The sequence below is a fragment of the Marmota monax genome, unplaced genomic scaffold (genome assembly GCF_021218885.2).
Source record: "Marmota monax isolate L192 unplaced genomic scaffold, Marmota_monax_Labrador192_F-V1.1 WCK01_AAM20220418_F8-fsc00111, whole genome shotgun sequence".
Classification (NCBI taxonomy): domain Eukaryota; kingdom Metazoa; phylum Chordata; class Mammalia; order Rodentia; family Sciuridae; genus Marmota; species Marmota monax.
In genome coordinates, this window is record NW_026695067.1 from 1,512,386 (window position 1) to 1,530,446 (window position 18,061).

At 35.5% G+C, this 18,061-nt stretch overlaps 1 protein-coding gene across 3 annotated transcripts in view; it reads left to right on the plus strand.

Annotated features, from left to right (window-relative positions):
- The window catches only part of Ube2q2 (ubiquitin conjugating enzyme E2 Q2), a 61,361-nt gene that overhangs the window by 7,070 nt on the left and 36,230 nt on the right, over window positions 1–18,061 (plus strand). For 2 of the 3 annotated variants that reach the window (XR_006848100.2, XM_046427880.2), the window contains exons 2-3: window positions 5,734–5,835; window positions 11,062–11,166. Coding sequence is in view for 2 of the 3 variants with exons in the window: in XM_046427880.2 (XP_046283836.1) it covers window positions 5,734–5,835; window positions 11,062–11,166 (207 nt within the window). In the remaining variant the exon portion in view is untranslated. The remainder of the gene's footprint in view (window positions 1–5,733; window positions 5,836–11,061; window positions 11,167–18,061) is intronic. The other variant, XM_046427881.2, reaches the window with a different exon arrangement.

Genomic DNA, 18,061 nt, shown 5'->3' on the forward strand with positions numbered 1-18,061 from the left:
TTTGTGTATCGGATGGGTAAAAATGATATCAAGTGTTCAATGAAATGAATTTCAGTCACGGCAAAAGTATAGTTACCTACCTACATACAGCCCTCCAGGAAGCAGTATGACTCCATGTATTCTCCGAGTATTGGCAAGATGAATGCTGGCTACCCTGACTGGCCAAATTGTTCCAGTGACTCCAGGTCTCTTAGAAAGAGAGAAGTGTAGTCTTGTCTGGAGAGAAGTTTAGTCTCAGATTTTTCTGGCTTCACCTACCTGACAGTTCATCACTGAGAATGGGATAGGTTGTTAGAGTTTTTTTATTGAGGTTTTGTTTCAAGGGAGGTGGTAGCAAAAAAGCAGCTCCAGTGGAACCAGATTGGTGAAGAAAGGTGGTTTCTTCCAAGGAAGACGTTCTGTGGGGATAGGTAGAAGTGAAATGAGGGGAAGGCAGCAGTTCTCAAAAGTTTTGGGGTAAAAACTCCTTCATACTTTAAAAAATGTATTGATGGCCCAAGGAGTTTTCTTTCTCTCTTGTTTTTCTTTTTTTCTTCCTATATTGGGATTGAACCTACTACTAAGCTACTTGCCTGGTCCTCTGTTTATTTTTTTTATTTTGAAACTGATCCTTCAGCCTCAAGTTGCTGGGGTGACAGGCTTGAAAAACTGTGCCTGGCCTTAGGAACTTTTTGTCAGTTATATCTTGATATTTATCATTAGAAATTTAAACAGAGATATTTAAAACGTTAAACTTAATACATATTGTTAAATGTTTTTATAGAAAAAAACATTTTTTCTAAACAAAAAATTTTAGTGAGAAAAATAGCAAAGACTTTTTTTTTTTTAATTTCCCCTCCTAATTTCTTTGTCTACTCTGTCATTTACTTTCATATTCAGATTGTGGTGTGATATCTTGTTTTGGTTGTAATGGAGTCCAGCTCACATAGATACCTGGTTGGAAAAAGAAATATTTTAATAGTCATTTTAGATAATTGTGAATATTATTTTTTGACACTCTGCAAAACTTGGTTCTTCTTGAATTTTGAATGGATCTTTTATTCTTTCATGATATTATTGCATTGGCTATTAGAAATTCTTCTTTTTTTTGAGAGAGAGAATTTTTTAATATTTATTTTTTAGTTTTCAGTGGACACAACATCTTTGTTTGTGGTGCTGAGGATTGAACCCAGGCCGCACGCATGCCAGGCGAGCGCGCTACTGCTTGAGCCACATCCCCAGCCCTATTAGAAATTATTGGTTCATTGAGATTTTCTGTGTGTTGAGACATTTCATTATACATTATCAAAAGGTTATGTTCATGGGACTGCAAATTGGTGCGGCCAATTTGGAAAGCAGTATGGAGATTCCTTGGAAAGCTGGGAATGGAACCACCATTTGACCCAGCTATTCCCCTTCTTGGACTATTCCCTAAAGACCTTAAAAGAGCGTACTATAGGGATACTGCTACATGGATGTTCATAGCAGCACAATTCACAATAGCTAGACTGTGGAACTAACCTAGATGCCCTTCAATAGATGAATGGATAAAAAAAATGTGGCATTTATACACAATGGAGTACTACTGAGCACTAAAAAATGACAGAATCATGGCATTTGCAGGGAAATGGATGGCACTAGAGCAGATTATGCTAAGTGAAGTTAGCCAATTCCTAAAAAACAAATGCCAAATGTCATCTTTGATATAAGGAGAGCAACTAAGAACAGAGCAGAGAGGAAGAGCATGAGAAGAAGATTAACATTAAACAGGGATGAGAGGTGGGAGGGAAAGGGAGAGAGAAGGGAAATTGCATGGAAATGGAAGGAGACCCTCATCGTTATACAAAATTACATATAAGAGGAGCTGAAGGGAAAGGGGGAAAAAAAACAAGGGAGAGAAATGAAGTACAGTAGATGGGGTAAAAAGAGAAGATGGGAGGGGAGGGGAGGGGGGATAGTAGAGGATAGGAAAGACAGCAGAATACAACAGACACTAGTATGTAAAAACGTGGATGTGTAACTGATGTGATTCTGCAATCTGTATATGGGGGAAAAATGGGAGTTCATAACCCACTTGAATCAAATGTATGAAATATGATATGTCAAGAGCTATGTCATGTTTTGAACAACTAATAAAAAAAAAAAAAAGCCCAGAGGGAGAAAAAAAAAAAAAGGTTATGTTCATTGGTATGATATCACCATCAGTCTCACTGCAGTACTCCTGGGAAGCTACAGGCTTGTAGTAGTTCATAAAAGTCAGAATTCTGAGTTTTTGCCTGAAAACTTGAATTTTATTTTTGGCAATATATACCGTCCTTTGTTTTCCTCAAAATGACAGGATCTCTCTCTTCATTTTTGAGAAAAATGTCTGCCAAAACCCCAAGTTGGCCTATAATCCTAGTGGCTCGGGAGGCTGAGGCAGGAGGATGGTGAGTTCAAAGCTAGCCTCAGAAAAAGTGAGGTGCTAAGCAACTCCATGAGACCCTGTCTCTAAATAAACTACAAAATGGGGCTGGGCATATAGCTTAGTGGTCAAGTGCTCCTGAGTTCAATCCTCCATACCTCCAAACCCCACAAAAACCAAAAAAAGCCCCAAGTCAGCATAATAATTGTTTGTTAGTTGTCTGTCCTTTCAAGTAAAAATAGTATTTCATTAACATGGTTAGTTCACCTCACATCACACAAGTGCTTTTTCTCAAGTGTTCTGTAGGAGTGCTCATGTATACTTCCTATTTGATTACTGCGTACTAAAACAACATATTTAAGGATCAAGATTTAATAAAAATATTTTTTGCCGTTTCATCACTTTTTTTTAAAGATAAATACCCCTATATATGTGTGTATATATAAATATATATATATATAGATATAAATATTTATTCATTTATTTTATATGTGGTGCTGAGGATCGAACCCAGGGTCTCACACGTGCAAGGCAAGCGCTCTACTTCTGAGCTACAGCCAAGCCCATCATCATAGACATTCTTACGCAAAACTGACCTTCCTTTCTTTCAAACACCTTAAGTATATGACTATTAGTAGTATGGTGTCATTGCCTATATTTGTGATAAGGTACCAGTAGGTTTACCCACCACTGTATTTGCACTTTTATGCAAATATCTTTACCATAAAAATGGCAATTAAGGGCTGGGGATGTGGCTCAAGCGGTAGCACGCTCAACTGGCATGTGCGGGGCACTGGGTTCAATCCTCAGCACCACATAAAAATAAAATAAAGATGTTGTGTCTACCGAAAACTAAAAAATAAATATTAAAAAATTCTCTCTCTCTTTAAAAAAAATGGCAATATCTTAATATTCTTGTAAAAATTTTAGACCTGGGGTCTGAGCGCCCCACTTTGAGAACCATTGCACAGGTCTGTTATATACCTTATGTACAGGGTTAAAGAAAGGTTTTAGGTCTGTTAAGATTTTTCCAGTTCTTTTTAATATGGTTGTGAGGAATCTCAGGACTTGTTTTTCTCATGCAGAAGTTTTTTAGACAAACACTAATCTATACATTGAATTTCGTTTTTTAAAAAAAATTTTTTTTTTTTTAGTTGTAGATGGACACAACACCTTTATTTTTGTGGTTTGAGGATTGAACCAGTGTCTCACACGTGCTTAGCAAGTGCTCTACCACTGAGCTCCAGCTCCCGCTTATACTTTGAAGTTCTAAGTCTAGTCTTGCTTTGTTTTTCAAAGGCTAAAGTAAATACAAAACTAAAACAGTAAAAATTTGTGTCTACACAGCATGTTCCCAAGAGGCAATACTAAGTGGTTTTCCTTAAAACAGGATTAATTATAAAGATAGTTTACCTTTTCCTGTAAAGATATTTGGGACACAGTAAGAAAGGAATGGGAACACAAAAATAAACCGTTAACAAACAGGTGTACTAGGTACCATTAATCGTGTCCTGTTTAGTAATTTTTTTTTTTTAAGAATATTTGGTAAAATGCTTTTAAAAATATTCAGATTGTGTGGTTTCAGCTATGTTATAATTGAGCTTATAGTTCTCAAAGCAATGGTTCTTTGTGCAAAATTCTTTAAATTTTAGTTGGTTTGTGTGATAGAATGAAATATTAGAAATTTATGGTATTTGAATTAGCAATAGATACATTGGTTTGTAACAAAAAACCCCAGCAGTTTAAAACAACAAATGTTCTCTCACAGTTTTCTGTGAGTTAAGAATCTGTACAGCTTACCTTGGGCTCACTGGCTTAATGTCTTTCATGGGCCAGTGAAGTTGTTGGCAGAGGCCATAGGCATCTAAGGCTGGACAGGTAAGAGGATTCACCTCCAGGCTTATTCTTAGAGTTCATGGCAGGATCCATCTTCTCACAGGGTGTTGGACTAATTTAAGTGCCTTGGTTTAACTGCTATTATTGGTCAGAAATGTTTGTGTTTCATTTCCTTGCCGATGTGGGCCCCTCCATAGGACAGCTCACCACATGGCAGTTGGTTTTCATCAGAGCAGTCAGTGGAAGAACAAGAGAGATGAGCAAGATAGATGGTATCTTTTTGTAACCCAATTTCAGAAGTGACATCTCATTACTTTTGCTGTATTCTGTTTGATAGAAGTGAACCACTAAGTCCAGGGGAGGGAATTTTACAAGAGGTGAGGATTATTTGGGTCATCTTAAAAGCTGCCTTCTATAGAGCTCAAGAGCATCATTGTGAACATAACTGTGGCTATACAAAGAGAATGACTATCCCAAAAGGCAATTGAACTCCTGAGGCAATTGAAAGTTTAATGTCCACTGTGAAAGCTCTGTGTTGCTGTTCATTCTGCCTTGTAACACCTGCTATATTTAAGAAGTAATCTTAATTTCATTTAATAAATCTGTTTCTTTAGAAGTAACCTTCTGTGTTAGTTTAAAAAGGAATGGAAAATTATTTGGAAAAAGGCAAAATTAAATGGGATAAATTTTAGATTTTTTTTTTTTTTTTTTTTAGTGGGGGGAAATCTCAAAGTAACTTCTGTAGTTAACACAACTCAGAAGTCAAGAGTGAGTAAAAGATCCTGAAAAACAAAAGTATTTCGCAAGGATTTAGAGACATGTGTTCCCTGGCTTTATTTTAAGAATTCAGAATTAGGTCTCTTTTAGATTAAAAGGTAAAAGTAGTACAGTTTAAATCTATAAACTGTGCTTTTTTAATATTTATTTTTTAGTTGTAGGTAGACACAATATCTTTCATTTTTATGTGGTGCTGAGGTTTGAACTCAGTGCCTCACGCATGGGAGGCAAGTGTTCTACCACTGAGCCACAACCCCAGCCCTATAAACTGTACTTTTAAGAAACATTTTTTGTTATTTGAGTGCTTTATTATGATTCCAGATTTTAAAGCCCTGGAAAAAGGTGAAAGCTGGAGAATCCAAGCAAGGATAGACCTTTCTTTGTAAAGGAGGGAAGCCTGTTTCCTTGCTTGAATACCTTTTGTATTTACTTTTGAAAAATTTTAAGTTTTACAGTGTATTCACTTGTTCATGTTGGTTGCTGGGGAAAGTACTTCTGTCTTATTTTTAGACTTAACGAATTGTGTGGCTTGGGATAGGCAAGATTGAACTATAAAACTTTATTTGCTTTTTAAATTCCAATAAAAGGAAATTTGATTATCCCCCATGGATTTAAATGTGTTACTTTTCTTCCCCGTATACATTTCACTTGACATTTTGCCATTCAGTGATATGATTTATTGCATATCTGGATTAGTCTGTATGTAAATGTGTTTTACATAGGTATTTCTATAACAGGAATCTTACCCATCTTCTTCACCAATATGGTTTGTGGACTCTGATGACCCAACTCTGACATCAGTTCTGGAACGTCTAGAAGATACTAAGAACAACAACACGGTGAGAATATAAGTCAGAACCTACTTTATTTTTTTTTTCTCATGAACTTCTGTGTTAAGAGGTAATCATAATGATTAATGATTGATAATCATAATACAGGGGTCAAATACCAAGGTGTGGGTGTGTGTGTTTTTTAAGTTTTTAAGTTCTTCAGGATGTATTTACTACCTGCTTGGTTGGTTGGCTGGTTTATTTCTTCTTAAATTTGCCCCAAGAATAGCCTTGCTTTAGGTTAGGAATTAGAAATTTCTTTTCCCAGCATCCTCACGTTAAATCAAACAAGCATTTTTGGTAAAGACTACTAGCTAAGGTGGGGAGTAGAAAAGGGAAAAATGCTAATGCAGATGTGAAGGAATAATGATAGAATGAGGCAAATACTAGTGTTAAGGAATTGCTTTTTCTGTCAAGGGTCAATAGCCTGCAACAAAAGCCAAAGATATTCAAATAGAAGTTTTTTTTTTGTTTTTTTTTTTAAAATAGCAGTACCCCCTTATCAGTAGATGCATAAATCCATGGATAGTACTTAACCCTAATATGCTGTGTTATATATATATATGTGGTTTCTATATATATATAAATGTACCTAGATAAAGTTTAATTTATAAGTTAGGTACAGTAAGATTAATAAAAAATAATTAAATGGAACAATTATAACAATACACTGTAATAAAAGTTATTTAAAGCTTATGAGTTGTTTACTTCTGAAATTTTCCATTAAGCATTTTCAGATCGTTTTGATCCAAGTCACTTGAACTGCAGAAAGCAAAACTGGGGACAAGGGAGGACTACCGTGTGAAGAAATGTATCTTCATTTTATAAAAATTTAAAAACATTTTTATTCTTTGATTATAAATTCATAAGTGTCCATTGTGAGAAAACTGGTAAAATACAGTCAAGCAAAACCAGGAAGATTAAAATCTCCCTTAATTTCTTTACCTAATATGACCATTAATGATATGACTATTTTCTACCAATTTTTTTTCTTTGCTAGTAAAATATATATACCCTTATACATATGTTTAAATAATTGAGGTCATATTCTTTGGTTTTCTTTTTAGACATTATCATGTTTTCCCATGATGTCATAAAGTCCTATAGAAAATTACCCATCATTGTGTGTGATATGATCGTTTACCAAAAAATCTAAAGGAATCAACTGAAAATTTTTAAGATGATTGATTAAAATCTATTTTATAAAATCTATTTTATTAAAATCTATTTTATCAGGTAGCAAATATAATACTATTTTACTGATAATTACAACAACAATTAAAACATCTAGGAATAAACTCAGATGTTCAGGGCTTGTATCAATAAAGCTCCAAAATTTTGCTGAGTGAAATAAAGACTGGGCACTATGTTCCTGGAAGGGCAGTCTCCTATGTTATAAATATGTCACTTACCCCCCTATGTCTTCATATTAATTTATAAATCTTAATGCATCACCGGTAAAACTCCCAACAGATTTATTTTTGGAACTTCACAGAATGGCTCTGAAGTTTGTTATGAAGAGCAAATAATAAAAAATAAAAAATTTAAACAGGTAGTAAGATAACCTGCGCTTTCAAATATTAAATAAAATATTGTATACTGGCACTGGATGTGTCAGAAGAAATTTAGAAATAGTCATGCAGATGAGAATTTAAGGTAAATGTGGTATTAAAATATTTTTTTTTAGTTGTCAGTGGACCTTTATTTAATTTATATGTGGGGCTGAGAATTGAACCCAGTACCTCACACATGCTAGACAAGTGCTCTGCCTCTGAGCCACAACCCCAGCCCGTGGTATTTTATTTATTTTATTTTTTAAATATCATTATTTATTATTTATTTATTTTTATGTGGTGCTGAGGATCGAACCCAGGGCCTCACACCTGTAAGGCAAGCACTCTACCACTGAGCTACAGCCTCAGCCCCCCGTGGTATTTTAAATCAATAAAGAATAGATTATAGATAGTTTTGAGAGACCTGATTATTTGGAATATTAGTGTCTTTAACTTAGATTTTTGTCAAAATAAGCTATAGGTGGTTTAAACACATCTGTTTTTAAGAACAAAAGGACATCAGTTTGAAAATATTTTAAAAATTAAGGTTTGTTTGGAGAGCCATGAAAGGTAAGGGGTAAAAATTAAAAGATAGAAACATGTTCACATCTCTGGCACAGGGTTATGATAATGGACAGAGTGCTAGATATAACCCTGTTGTTAGCACCACCTTTTAGGAGGTTGCCTCTGAAAATGAGGATACTACTTCTATAGCAGGAATGATTGCAGTTATTTTTCAGTGTCTAAAATGTTATATCAAAAAAGCTCATACAGCCGGGCGTGGTGGTGCACGCCTGTAATCCCAGCAGCTCAGGAGGCTGAGGAAGGAGAATCACAAGTTCAAAGCCAGCCTCAGCAATGGCAAGGTGCTAAGCACTCAGTGAGACCCTGTCTCTAGATAAAATACCAAATAAGGTTGGGGATGTGGCTCAGTGGTTGAGTGCCCCTGAGTTCAATCCCTGGTAGGACCCCCCTCCCCCGCCCCCCCCCAAAAAAATGCTCATACAGTTAAATAAAATGGATATAAAATTGGGCTAAATTTTATTTTAAAAATCAAACATTTACATGAAGGGGGAAAAAAAAACCTTTCATTTTAGGGCTTTTGCCTGGTTTCTAGAGAGAATAAGCTTTATATTTTCACTTTTAAGTCACCAAACTCAAATCTGGATTCTGCTTTCATTGTGGGACTAAAATTTATCTTCTAGTTGTCTGATTTCATGGCTCCATTTTTAGTTTCCAAATTGCCCCCTCTGTAGCATTTTGATATTGTTGATTATTCCTTTGTTGAAATATTCTTCCATTCAATAAACATTTATTACGTAGTGTCACCAATAGTTCGTAAAATAAAAAAAAATTGTGTATAGGTGTATAATAGAATATTCTGTTGTAGTTAAAAAAGAATGCAGCCAGTCTTTCTGTTAGAGATATGAAAGTTCCAAGATATATTAAGTGAAAATGCAAGGAACAGTCTATGTATCCTCTCCCTTTTATGTACAGTGTTGTAAAAAGTCTGTATGCTGGTTTTATCTTTTTTTTTTTTTTTTTTCCTGGATAAATACAGGAAGCTGTTAATTGAACATAGAAAAATATTTTTTAAAAATATTGATTGGCTTTTATGCAAGACTTTGTGATAAGTCGTGGTTATAAAAAGACAAGGCATGTTTCTGTCCTCTGAGAATTGATAATCTAATGGGGACTTTTGACAGATCACTGTCTCCTGTTCTTATTTTCTTCCTTTGATCTTCTCTGAGCTGTTTTTCTTGGTATGACTCTTCTGTTTTCATTCTGTGATTTTTGTGAGTAATCTTCTACTCTCATTATTTAAGTCATGACCTATATATAGTCTAGGGATTTCTAAATTTCTATCTCTAGCTAAAAATTATCTCCAGAGTTTTAAATCCATACGTGTATATCATATATGTCCAGGGAATCTCAGATGTGCCACAAGTGTTTTAAAATGATCACATCTCAGTTTACACTCATCTATTGCCTAGTACTCTACCACCCTGTCATATTTTTTCTTAATTCTCATTTTGATTGTGATTGGGACAAAATGAAGTAATGAAACTGGACACTGTACCTGAACCTGGGAATATCTTAGAGCATTTTTTAATACCTCTGTTCTCTAAACCCCCAAAATAAGTTTTGAAGACCTGTCAGTCAGGCTTCTGAATTTCTTAAATCCTTCCCTATGATCTTAGTTTCTTCCCCTATCCCTCAAACATTCTGTGGGGGGAAGGGTTCCAGGTTGGGTAGAGAAATTCCTTAAAGAGGTACTACCCTGTTTTTCTTATTGCTTGGTCAGACTCCACTATCCTGCTGTCTCTCCCATATGCTCCCATACCTGCTTCTGTGCTGGGGGTCTGAGCGTCCAGGGCTATATTCCTGTTCACCCTGCCTCATCTTCATTTGTGTACTTAATATAAAATAGAACTTATTGGATAGATAACAAACCCGTATTGGGGCTTTTGCTTCCTTTTAAGCATGAGGATTTTTGTTTGATCCTAATTTAGTATTTAGCCTTCTTCATTTCCACTTGCTTCTCTGTCCACTATGGAAAGGGTTTTTTTTACTTGGTTTAACCCATTCTAATTCTGTCATTTTTTTAAAATATTTTTTTTTAGTTGTGGATGGACACAAAAATCTTTATTTTTATTTATGTATTTATTTTTACGAGGTGCCGAGGATCAAACCCAGGGCCTCACGTGTGTGAGACAAGCGCTCTACCATTGAGCTACAATCCCAGCCCTGCTTTCTTAGTCTTTCATAAACCTGTTTCTTCCTCTGCATCTTTTATTGGTCAGATACACCCAGGGAACTAGTTCTGAACAAGTGAAGTAAGTTGTCTTTTAGCTCCCCTCTGAGCCTACCAGGTATTGACCATTCTTCAATTGCAGTTGTTTAACTTAAATATTAAAAAATTTAAACAACGAAAAACATGTTTGTGCACATACTTTAACTTGCTTGATTAAAGTTAATGTGCTTACCAAATAATCTGGATTTAAAAATGGAAATTTAAGGAGGTATTCTTGGCAGTTTTCTTAGTGATTTTTTTTTTTTTCCCCCTGGCAGGCACTTAAGAGCCTACTAAACAGCAAGTGTTTTCAAAGAAAATTTCATTTAATCTTTTCCATTCTGAGAACATTTTGATTGCTTTGTTTTATACATGGGCGATTCAAACCCAGGGAGTTAGATACCATATTCAAAGTCATCTATATTCCAAGGCTCTGTCTACTAGATTACATTTGCTTCTGTACTTTTAAATGAATATGACTCTGGTATGTATAATTGTAAAATTCATATATAAACACTCCCTCTATTTTTTGTGGTCTTATTAATGCATTAGTGTTTTATTGTCTGAAGTTGTAAATTTCTGAGAAAAGTTAGCAGTTAGAAAATGAGCAGGTCTGGAACTCCCTTCTTCTGCCTTTTTGTCGATGTCATTCTATTAGGGATCAGTTATGGTACCTAAACCATATCTACTTTTTTTGTTTTTGTATTTATGCTAACATTTTTACATGAGCAGCCCTTAAAAATATTTTAAAGACTATATTCTGTCCATAGGCTGCAGTTGGGCAGTAACAACCTTCTCATTCTGGATTGATTACAGTAGTTATAGCATTATTCATGTCTTCTAAGGGCTCTTTAACACAATGCTTATTTACTGAAATGTGTTTTGTAGCTTCGTCAGCAATTGAAGTGGTTGATATGTGAACTCTGCAGATTATATAACCTTCCTAAGCACCTGGATGTTGAGATGCTAGATCAACCACTACCCACGGGTCAGGTAAAGTAAAAATTCTCTAGTGTTCAAGAGCTGAAATAAATTGTCTCAATCAGAAGTAAACTAGGATGGTTTATCTTTTTATTACTGAACAGCTTATTTAGAATTTTTTATGTTCCTATTAAATTGCCTTTTTTTTTTTTTAAGGTACTAAAAATATTCTTTTCATTGCTTGGAGCTGCTTGAATTTAACTCATAGGCAAGCAACTGCCCTCCTACCCCACTGTTTTGTTGTTAATATTTCTGGTTTCTATAAGTATTTCTTTCTTGTTTGTTTGCCTTTGCTTATTTTAATACCTTCACTAGGATGCCATCTCATTAAGTCCATCTGTGCTTTTCTCTTTTGGTGGTACTGGGACTTGAACCCAGGGATGCTCTACCACTGAACTACATACCCGCCCCTTTTAATTTTTTTATCTATCTGTATTTCTTAAGGCCCAACCCAAATGTTATTTTCTTTAAGCAACAGGAATTTCTAGTAGCTCAGCCAGACATAGTAATGCATATGAGAATTATAATTCAAGGCCAGCCTCAGCAAATTAGTGAGACTCTGTCTGAAAATTAAAAAAAATAAATAAAAAATAAAAAAGGGCTGGGATATAATTCAGTGGTAAAGAGCCTCTGGGTTCAATCCCCAGTATCCCCCCCCCCAAAAAAAAAAAAAGATCTAGCTCAACACCACCCCTAAGTAAACTGTCTCTTTTCTAGTTTATTTTGGAATAAAATTACCTATTTAGGCATCAGTTACTGACTTTTACTATAATAAATGAAGATTTAGCTCTTAAACCATTACTTTCCCACCTATCTCTCCTAACACATATTTAGTCATATGAATAATCACTAGTTTATGATTAGAACTTTGTAGTATAGAACTTTGTAGTATAGAGCCAAGTTTTCTATTATGATATTTCCTTTCTTGTACCACCTTTTGTTTTGCAACATCTGTGTTATAATTTTAGTTGTGTTCACACTGGGTGCTGCCATGCTTGCTTGTAATCCCAGCTATTCAGAAGCCTGAGGCAGGATTGCAAATTCTCAATCTTGAGACAGGAGGACTGCAATTTAGGGAGACCCTGTCTCAAAAGTCCGGGGGTGGGGGAGGGGCCTGGGATATAGCTCAGTGGTAGAGTGCCCTTGTGTTCAATCCCCAGTACTGCCAAAAAGAAAACAGAAAATATTGTTCTTAACCCCTTTCTGTGATCCTCCTATCTTCTGTTCCTTTAAGTTTTCTTCAGTGACCTTGGCAGGTTGTTCTCTGGGCTGCCTGTACAGCTCTCATCTTAAGGTATTTCTTGTATGCTTTCCTAGGGTAGATTCATCATTTTCCGGATCTCACATTGTCTTTTTCAACCTTTTTTCATTTTGTCTGAGTACAACCTCAGGTAAAAGCCTGAGAAAGTATGAAATAGTGGTCTTTTCCTGAGTTCTAGCTTCTGAAAAAAAACAGCCTTGAGTTCAGGTTTCGGAGCCAGACCACAATGGGTTTGAATCTTGGTTTTGCTGCTTATTAGCTTATATCTTGGGCTGATCATTTAATCACTGTGCATTATTTTCCATTTGCAAAATGGGGGAAATAATAGCACTAGTACCTATTTTTTGCAGGAAACCATGAGCATTAAATGAGTTGGTACATGTCAATCATGTAGAACATTGCCTGGTGCACTTGTTCCCTAATAAATTGTAACTACATTATATTTCACCCTTTTACATAATTGATACTTTGATTGAATTTTTAAAATTAATTTATTTTTTGAATTTTTAACTGAGGTTGATTACCCCAGGTTTTCAAAGACTGTGTTGTTGTCTTCTAGCCAATAGTGGTGTTGAAGCCTGGTAAGTCTTACTCATGACACTCTGTCTGGAAGTTTTTAAGAGTTTGTGCTTTTCTTATTAGTGTTCTGAAATACCACAACAGTATACTTAGTTGTGGGTCTATGAAATTCATTGTGCTGTGTACTCAGAAGGTATATGTCTTTTCAAATTTGGAATCTTGAATCTTACTATGTTTTGCATTAACTTTCTCTTTTCCAGTTTATTTTAGAATGCCTACTAATTGGATTTTTAAGCTTCTTGGTTTGAATCTCTTGTCTCTTATATTATCTCTATACTCTTTTTAATTTTAAATTCTGGAATATTTTCTTTCAACTTTTGGAAATTTTACTTGGACAGTCTTAAGTTTTTTATTTATTGCTGCTCACTCAGTGACCTCAAAATGTAATGGCATAAAACAACAATTTCTTCCATTTCTCACTATTGGATGAATTAAAAAGGCTGATCTAGACTTTTTTTGCTGGCCTCATTGGGAGGTTCTCACTGTGTAGTTACATGGTGACCAATACTGGTGTGATATGGACACTTGACTGCACTGGGATGTCCAAGATGGCTTCTTTACCACCCACATGTCTGTCATCTTGGCGTTTCTTCACACAGCTTTTCTCCTTACCTTATATCTCATCCTCTAGGGCTTCTTTTTGAGGCTTCTCTTTAGGAGGCTAGTCAGAACTCAAATTTTTGGCTTCCAAGAGCATGAAAATAGAAACTGCCAGATGTTCATAAAGCTTATTAGACCTAGAACAGTTTCAGTGTTAGTTCAGCTGCATTCGTAAGTTAAAGCAAGTCACAGGGCCAACTCTGGGATGGGACCATAGGTGACTGAATGCTGGGAAGTGTGGCTCATTTGGGACTATGTATCTCCAAATGTGGAACCATATGCTCTGAGAACTTTTTCTTCTGATCATTCCTTATTCCTGGCTTTCTATTTTGGTCTTATAAATGTGATGTATTTCATAATTGTCTTTTAAGAAGTTATTTTGGTACTCTTATGTGTTCTTCCTAACTCATATATATATATATATACACTTATATATATTATATATAAATATATAATTATTAATATATATATAATGTATATGTAATATATATTTTAGTTTATCTTTTTTTAAGAATTTTGCTCACATATCTTTGTATTCTGTGTTGCTCATTCATGTTGTCCTTTTAATATACCCTTCTCTTTTCGCTCATTCTTAGGTTTTGAATAACTGGTTTGGAGTTCTTTGTGTCCAAGACTTATCAACTGATAGCTTTTAGGGGGAATTTATGCTAACTGGCAATTGCTCTCTCCCACTCTTCTATTTCCTGGTGTAGGAATAAATGATGGCTGGAACTATTCACTTTCTCTGGTAATGAAATCTTTGCTCTTTTGCCTGACGTAGATTCTGCCTGGGTTCTGCTTAAGGAAATGGGGGAGAACAGCATGTTTCAGGACTGGACAGACTTTTGGTTAGTCTCTGGTTTTTAGTTCTGCCTGTTTCTCCTACTTTCCAGTGTACTTGGTATCTCAGAGTCTTGAACCTCTCCATATATGCTATAGAAGGAACCTTCTTATTATTCCCTTAACCTGTGCCTTTACTTGACTTCATTACATTAATTAATCTTATTCTGTTTACTGTAATCTTAATGTAGTTGAATTTTCTTTTGTGATGGTAGGATCATTCCCTCTTTTTTTTTTTTTGGTCCTGGGAGTTGGACCCACAGGTGCTTAACCTCTGAGCCACATTCCCAGGGTCTCCCTAAGTTGTTTAGGGCCTCGTTAAGTTCTTGAGGCTGGTCACAAACTTGCAATCCTCCTCCCTCAGCCTCCAACTCTCTGAGATTATAGGTGTGTGCCACCATGCTTGTCCTCTTCCTTTTTTTTTTTTTTAATTTAAATTTATACAGGGTCTAGTCTCACTGTAATTTTATTGAAGTCTCAGGAAAGAGAGAAGATGGGAGAAATACGTGTTCTATATTGAGCTTCTTTCTCTGGCATATCTGCAACTTGTGTTTTTCAGTTAATAGTATGTCATGGACATAAGGCATGTAGGGTCTACCTTATTGTATATAGAGTTGTATATAGGCATTAACATAATTTGTGAATTACATGACAGAATGTCCTATTTTGAATTATCCTTGCATTCCCATGATAAACATTGTTGGAATGAATATTGTAATACTTTATTTTTAAGTAAGCTCATGGTAAAGTTCTTTGTTTCCTTTCAGGCTCTTGTTTCATTTTTGTGTCAGGGTTATGACTTGGGAAGCGTTACATCTTTTCTTCTATGATGTAGAAAAGTTTAAACCAATAATTTTCAACCAGAGGCAATTTGGCCTCCAGTAGAACAATTGAAACTATCTGGAGCCATTTTGGGCTGTCATAGCTGGCTGTGTCAGAAGGATACTATTGGCTCTTTAAACAAATATATAAGAGTATACCTTTTAAGTGATGTTTCACTTCATTGCACAAATTTAAAATTTTAGTGTATTTCTGAGTAGTTTATATTCCCATATTTGTTCACATTACTCTTACTACCAAAATTTTTGTGAAATAAACATGTATTGGAAATACATAGTGTAACACATGGTTGCAATTAATTCCTAGGAACTACTACTTAGTCACCACCCAGGAGAAGGAACAGAACATTGTTAGGACCTTCTGCAGCTTCCTACCAGATCTTCGTTTTCCAATTAGCAATCCTTTCCTTATCTTTAGTTTCATCACTCATATATGCATCATTGTACAATATAGTTTAGTGATACCTGTTTTTGAGCTTCATATTGAATCATACTATATGTGTTTATATCTTTTTCTCAGCATTGTGTGTGAAATTCATTCATATTGTGTATAGCTACAATTCTTTTTATTGTTGTATTCGTATCAACATTTTTTCATGTGACTCTTCATAAACAATTGAAAGATTGTTTTCAGTTTTTGCTTTCAGGAAAGTGCTGTTAGGAATCTTCTTGTCTATATTTCTTGGTATCTTTGTACTAGTATTTATCTTGGTTTACTAGGGTATGAGGGTCAATTTCATCTTGAGCCTAAAGAGTTATCTGGAGAACTTTAAACATTTTCAGCTGATTTTTTGGGCTACTTCTAGTTTGTCATTGTGGTTAGAGAATATGGGCCTGTGACTTTCAGCTATATTATTAGCAGTTTCTTAGACTTAACTGTTGGTGTTTTTGTTGTCTTTTTATTGCTGTTTCTTGTGTTACACTCTCTGCCACACTGTCCCCTGGGTATATTAATATTTGAGTCTTTTCCCATTTTTTTTTTTTGGAACCAGGGATTGAACCCTGGTTAAGTGGGTGCTTAACCACTGAACCACATTCCCACCCTTTTTAAAATTTTATTTTGATACAGGGTCTTGCTGAGTTGCTGAGACTGGCTTTGAACTCTTAATCCTCCTGCCAAGCTGCTGGGATTAAAGGTGTGCACCACCATGCCCTCTTCCCAGTTCTTTACACTTTCATTGTTGGTTTTTATTTTTACAGACGAAAAGTCTGATGCTTGTCTGAGTCGTCTTTCTGCGTTCCCCACCCCCCCCACCCCCCCAGCCCCCTTTTCTGGAAACTGGTTTGGTTTTCTCTTTAACTGTGAAGTCTGGATTTTTTAAGTTGTCAGTTTTTCTTTGGGGCATTCAGAGCTCTTAATATTCTACAATCTTTCTTTAGTTCAGCAACAATTATCTCTTTTATTTCTTTTTTTTTTCTTTCCCTGAATTCTTTGGAAAAATATTGGATTTCTGTATTTTTACCTTCTGTGTCCCTTAACTATTCTCTTATTTCCAATTCTTCTGTCTTTTCCCCCCTTATCTTTTTTCTCCATATTCTCAGTGAATGACACAATTTGGTCGTCTTCATTTGTTTTGTTTTTGCAGTGCTGGGAATCAAACCCAGGACCAGATGGCATGCTAGGCAAGTATTCTACACCTCCAGCCCCCGCAGTTTGGTGTTTTTAATCATAAATACTTTATTCAGTCAAATCCATTGTGCTCTCTGGCCCATTCAATATAATTTCCTCTCCTCTCCTTAAAATCTTGTGTTTTATTTCCCAGAACTGTTTTGTCCTTTGCATAGTAATCTGTTTTATTTAGTAAATGCAATAGCTTCCCAGTTACTGCTAAAGATTCCAGTTAGTGTTTTTTTTTGTTTGTTTGTTTTGTTTCCTTTACTAGTAATGCTTCAGGTCACTTGTTTGGCTTGTTTGACAAGGGACTTTTCAAGGTTGTCATTTAGTTCAGCTATCTGATGATACTTGGTTTTCTGCTCATTTATAGATGAGATATACCATTGGTGAGTATCCAATTGTTTATATGGGTATCTGCAGAATTTTCCTTTTTCTCTGCTGTGGTCTCCTATTCCTGGTTTGCAGACCTTTGCTCTTCCTGTGGCATAAGGATAGGGAGGTACTGACAGGTGGGATTTTCCAACTCCCAAGTAAAAGAAAGAGATAATCTGTTAAGAGATTTTGCTGCTGCATCATTGTATTGAAAACATTTTGTCCACTCTTACTGGGTCTGACATGTGTAGTAAGAGGCCATCAAGCTAGGCTTCCTATAGAAGAGCCATCCTTACCAACTGTACTTGGGACAAGTACAAAAAAGAATGTGTGGTTCATCTTAAAGTTTCCTTTAACTTTTTCAGTTATTCCCCAAGTTATCTAGATTGAGTATGGCTTTCTCAAACCAGCAGTCTGATTCCGTCTGCTTTCTATTTTCAAAAGTGTTCTTGTAGTTTTGGTTCACCGATGGTATTCCTCTTGTTTGTTTTCTTAGTGTAGCAATGAGCTTTCTTTTATAAAATTCTTCTGTCATTTCAGTGGGGTTTTGAAGGTCAGGCCACATCTTGAAATAAAATTCCTCTTTGGGTTCACAACTCTAACTAGCTTTGTTTTGGTAATTACTTGTGTTTTTCTGGAAAGTGTCATTGCTCAGGGACTAGGTTGATGGTTATAGGTGAGGCTACATGTCCGAATCCTCTAAGAACTTTTTGAAAATAGGTTCTCTGAGAGCAAGTTCTGAAAGTAGCATTTTTAAAATGCTCTCTCAGTAACTGATGTATTCCAATTTGTATGTGGGAC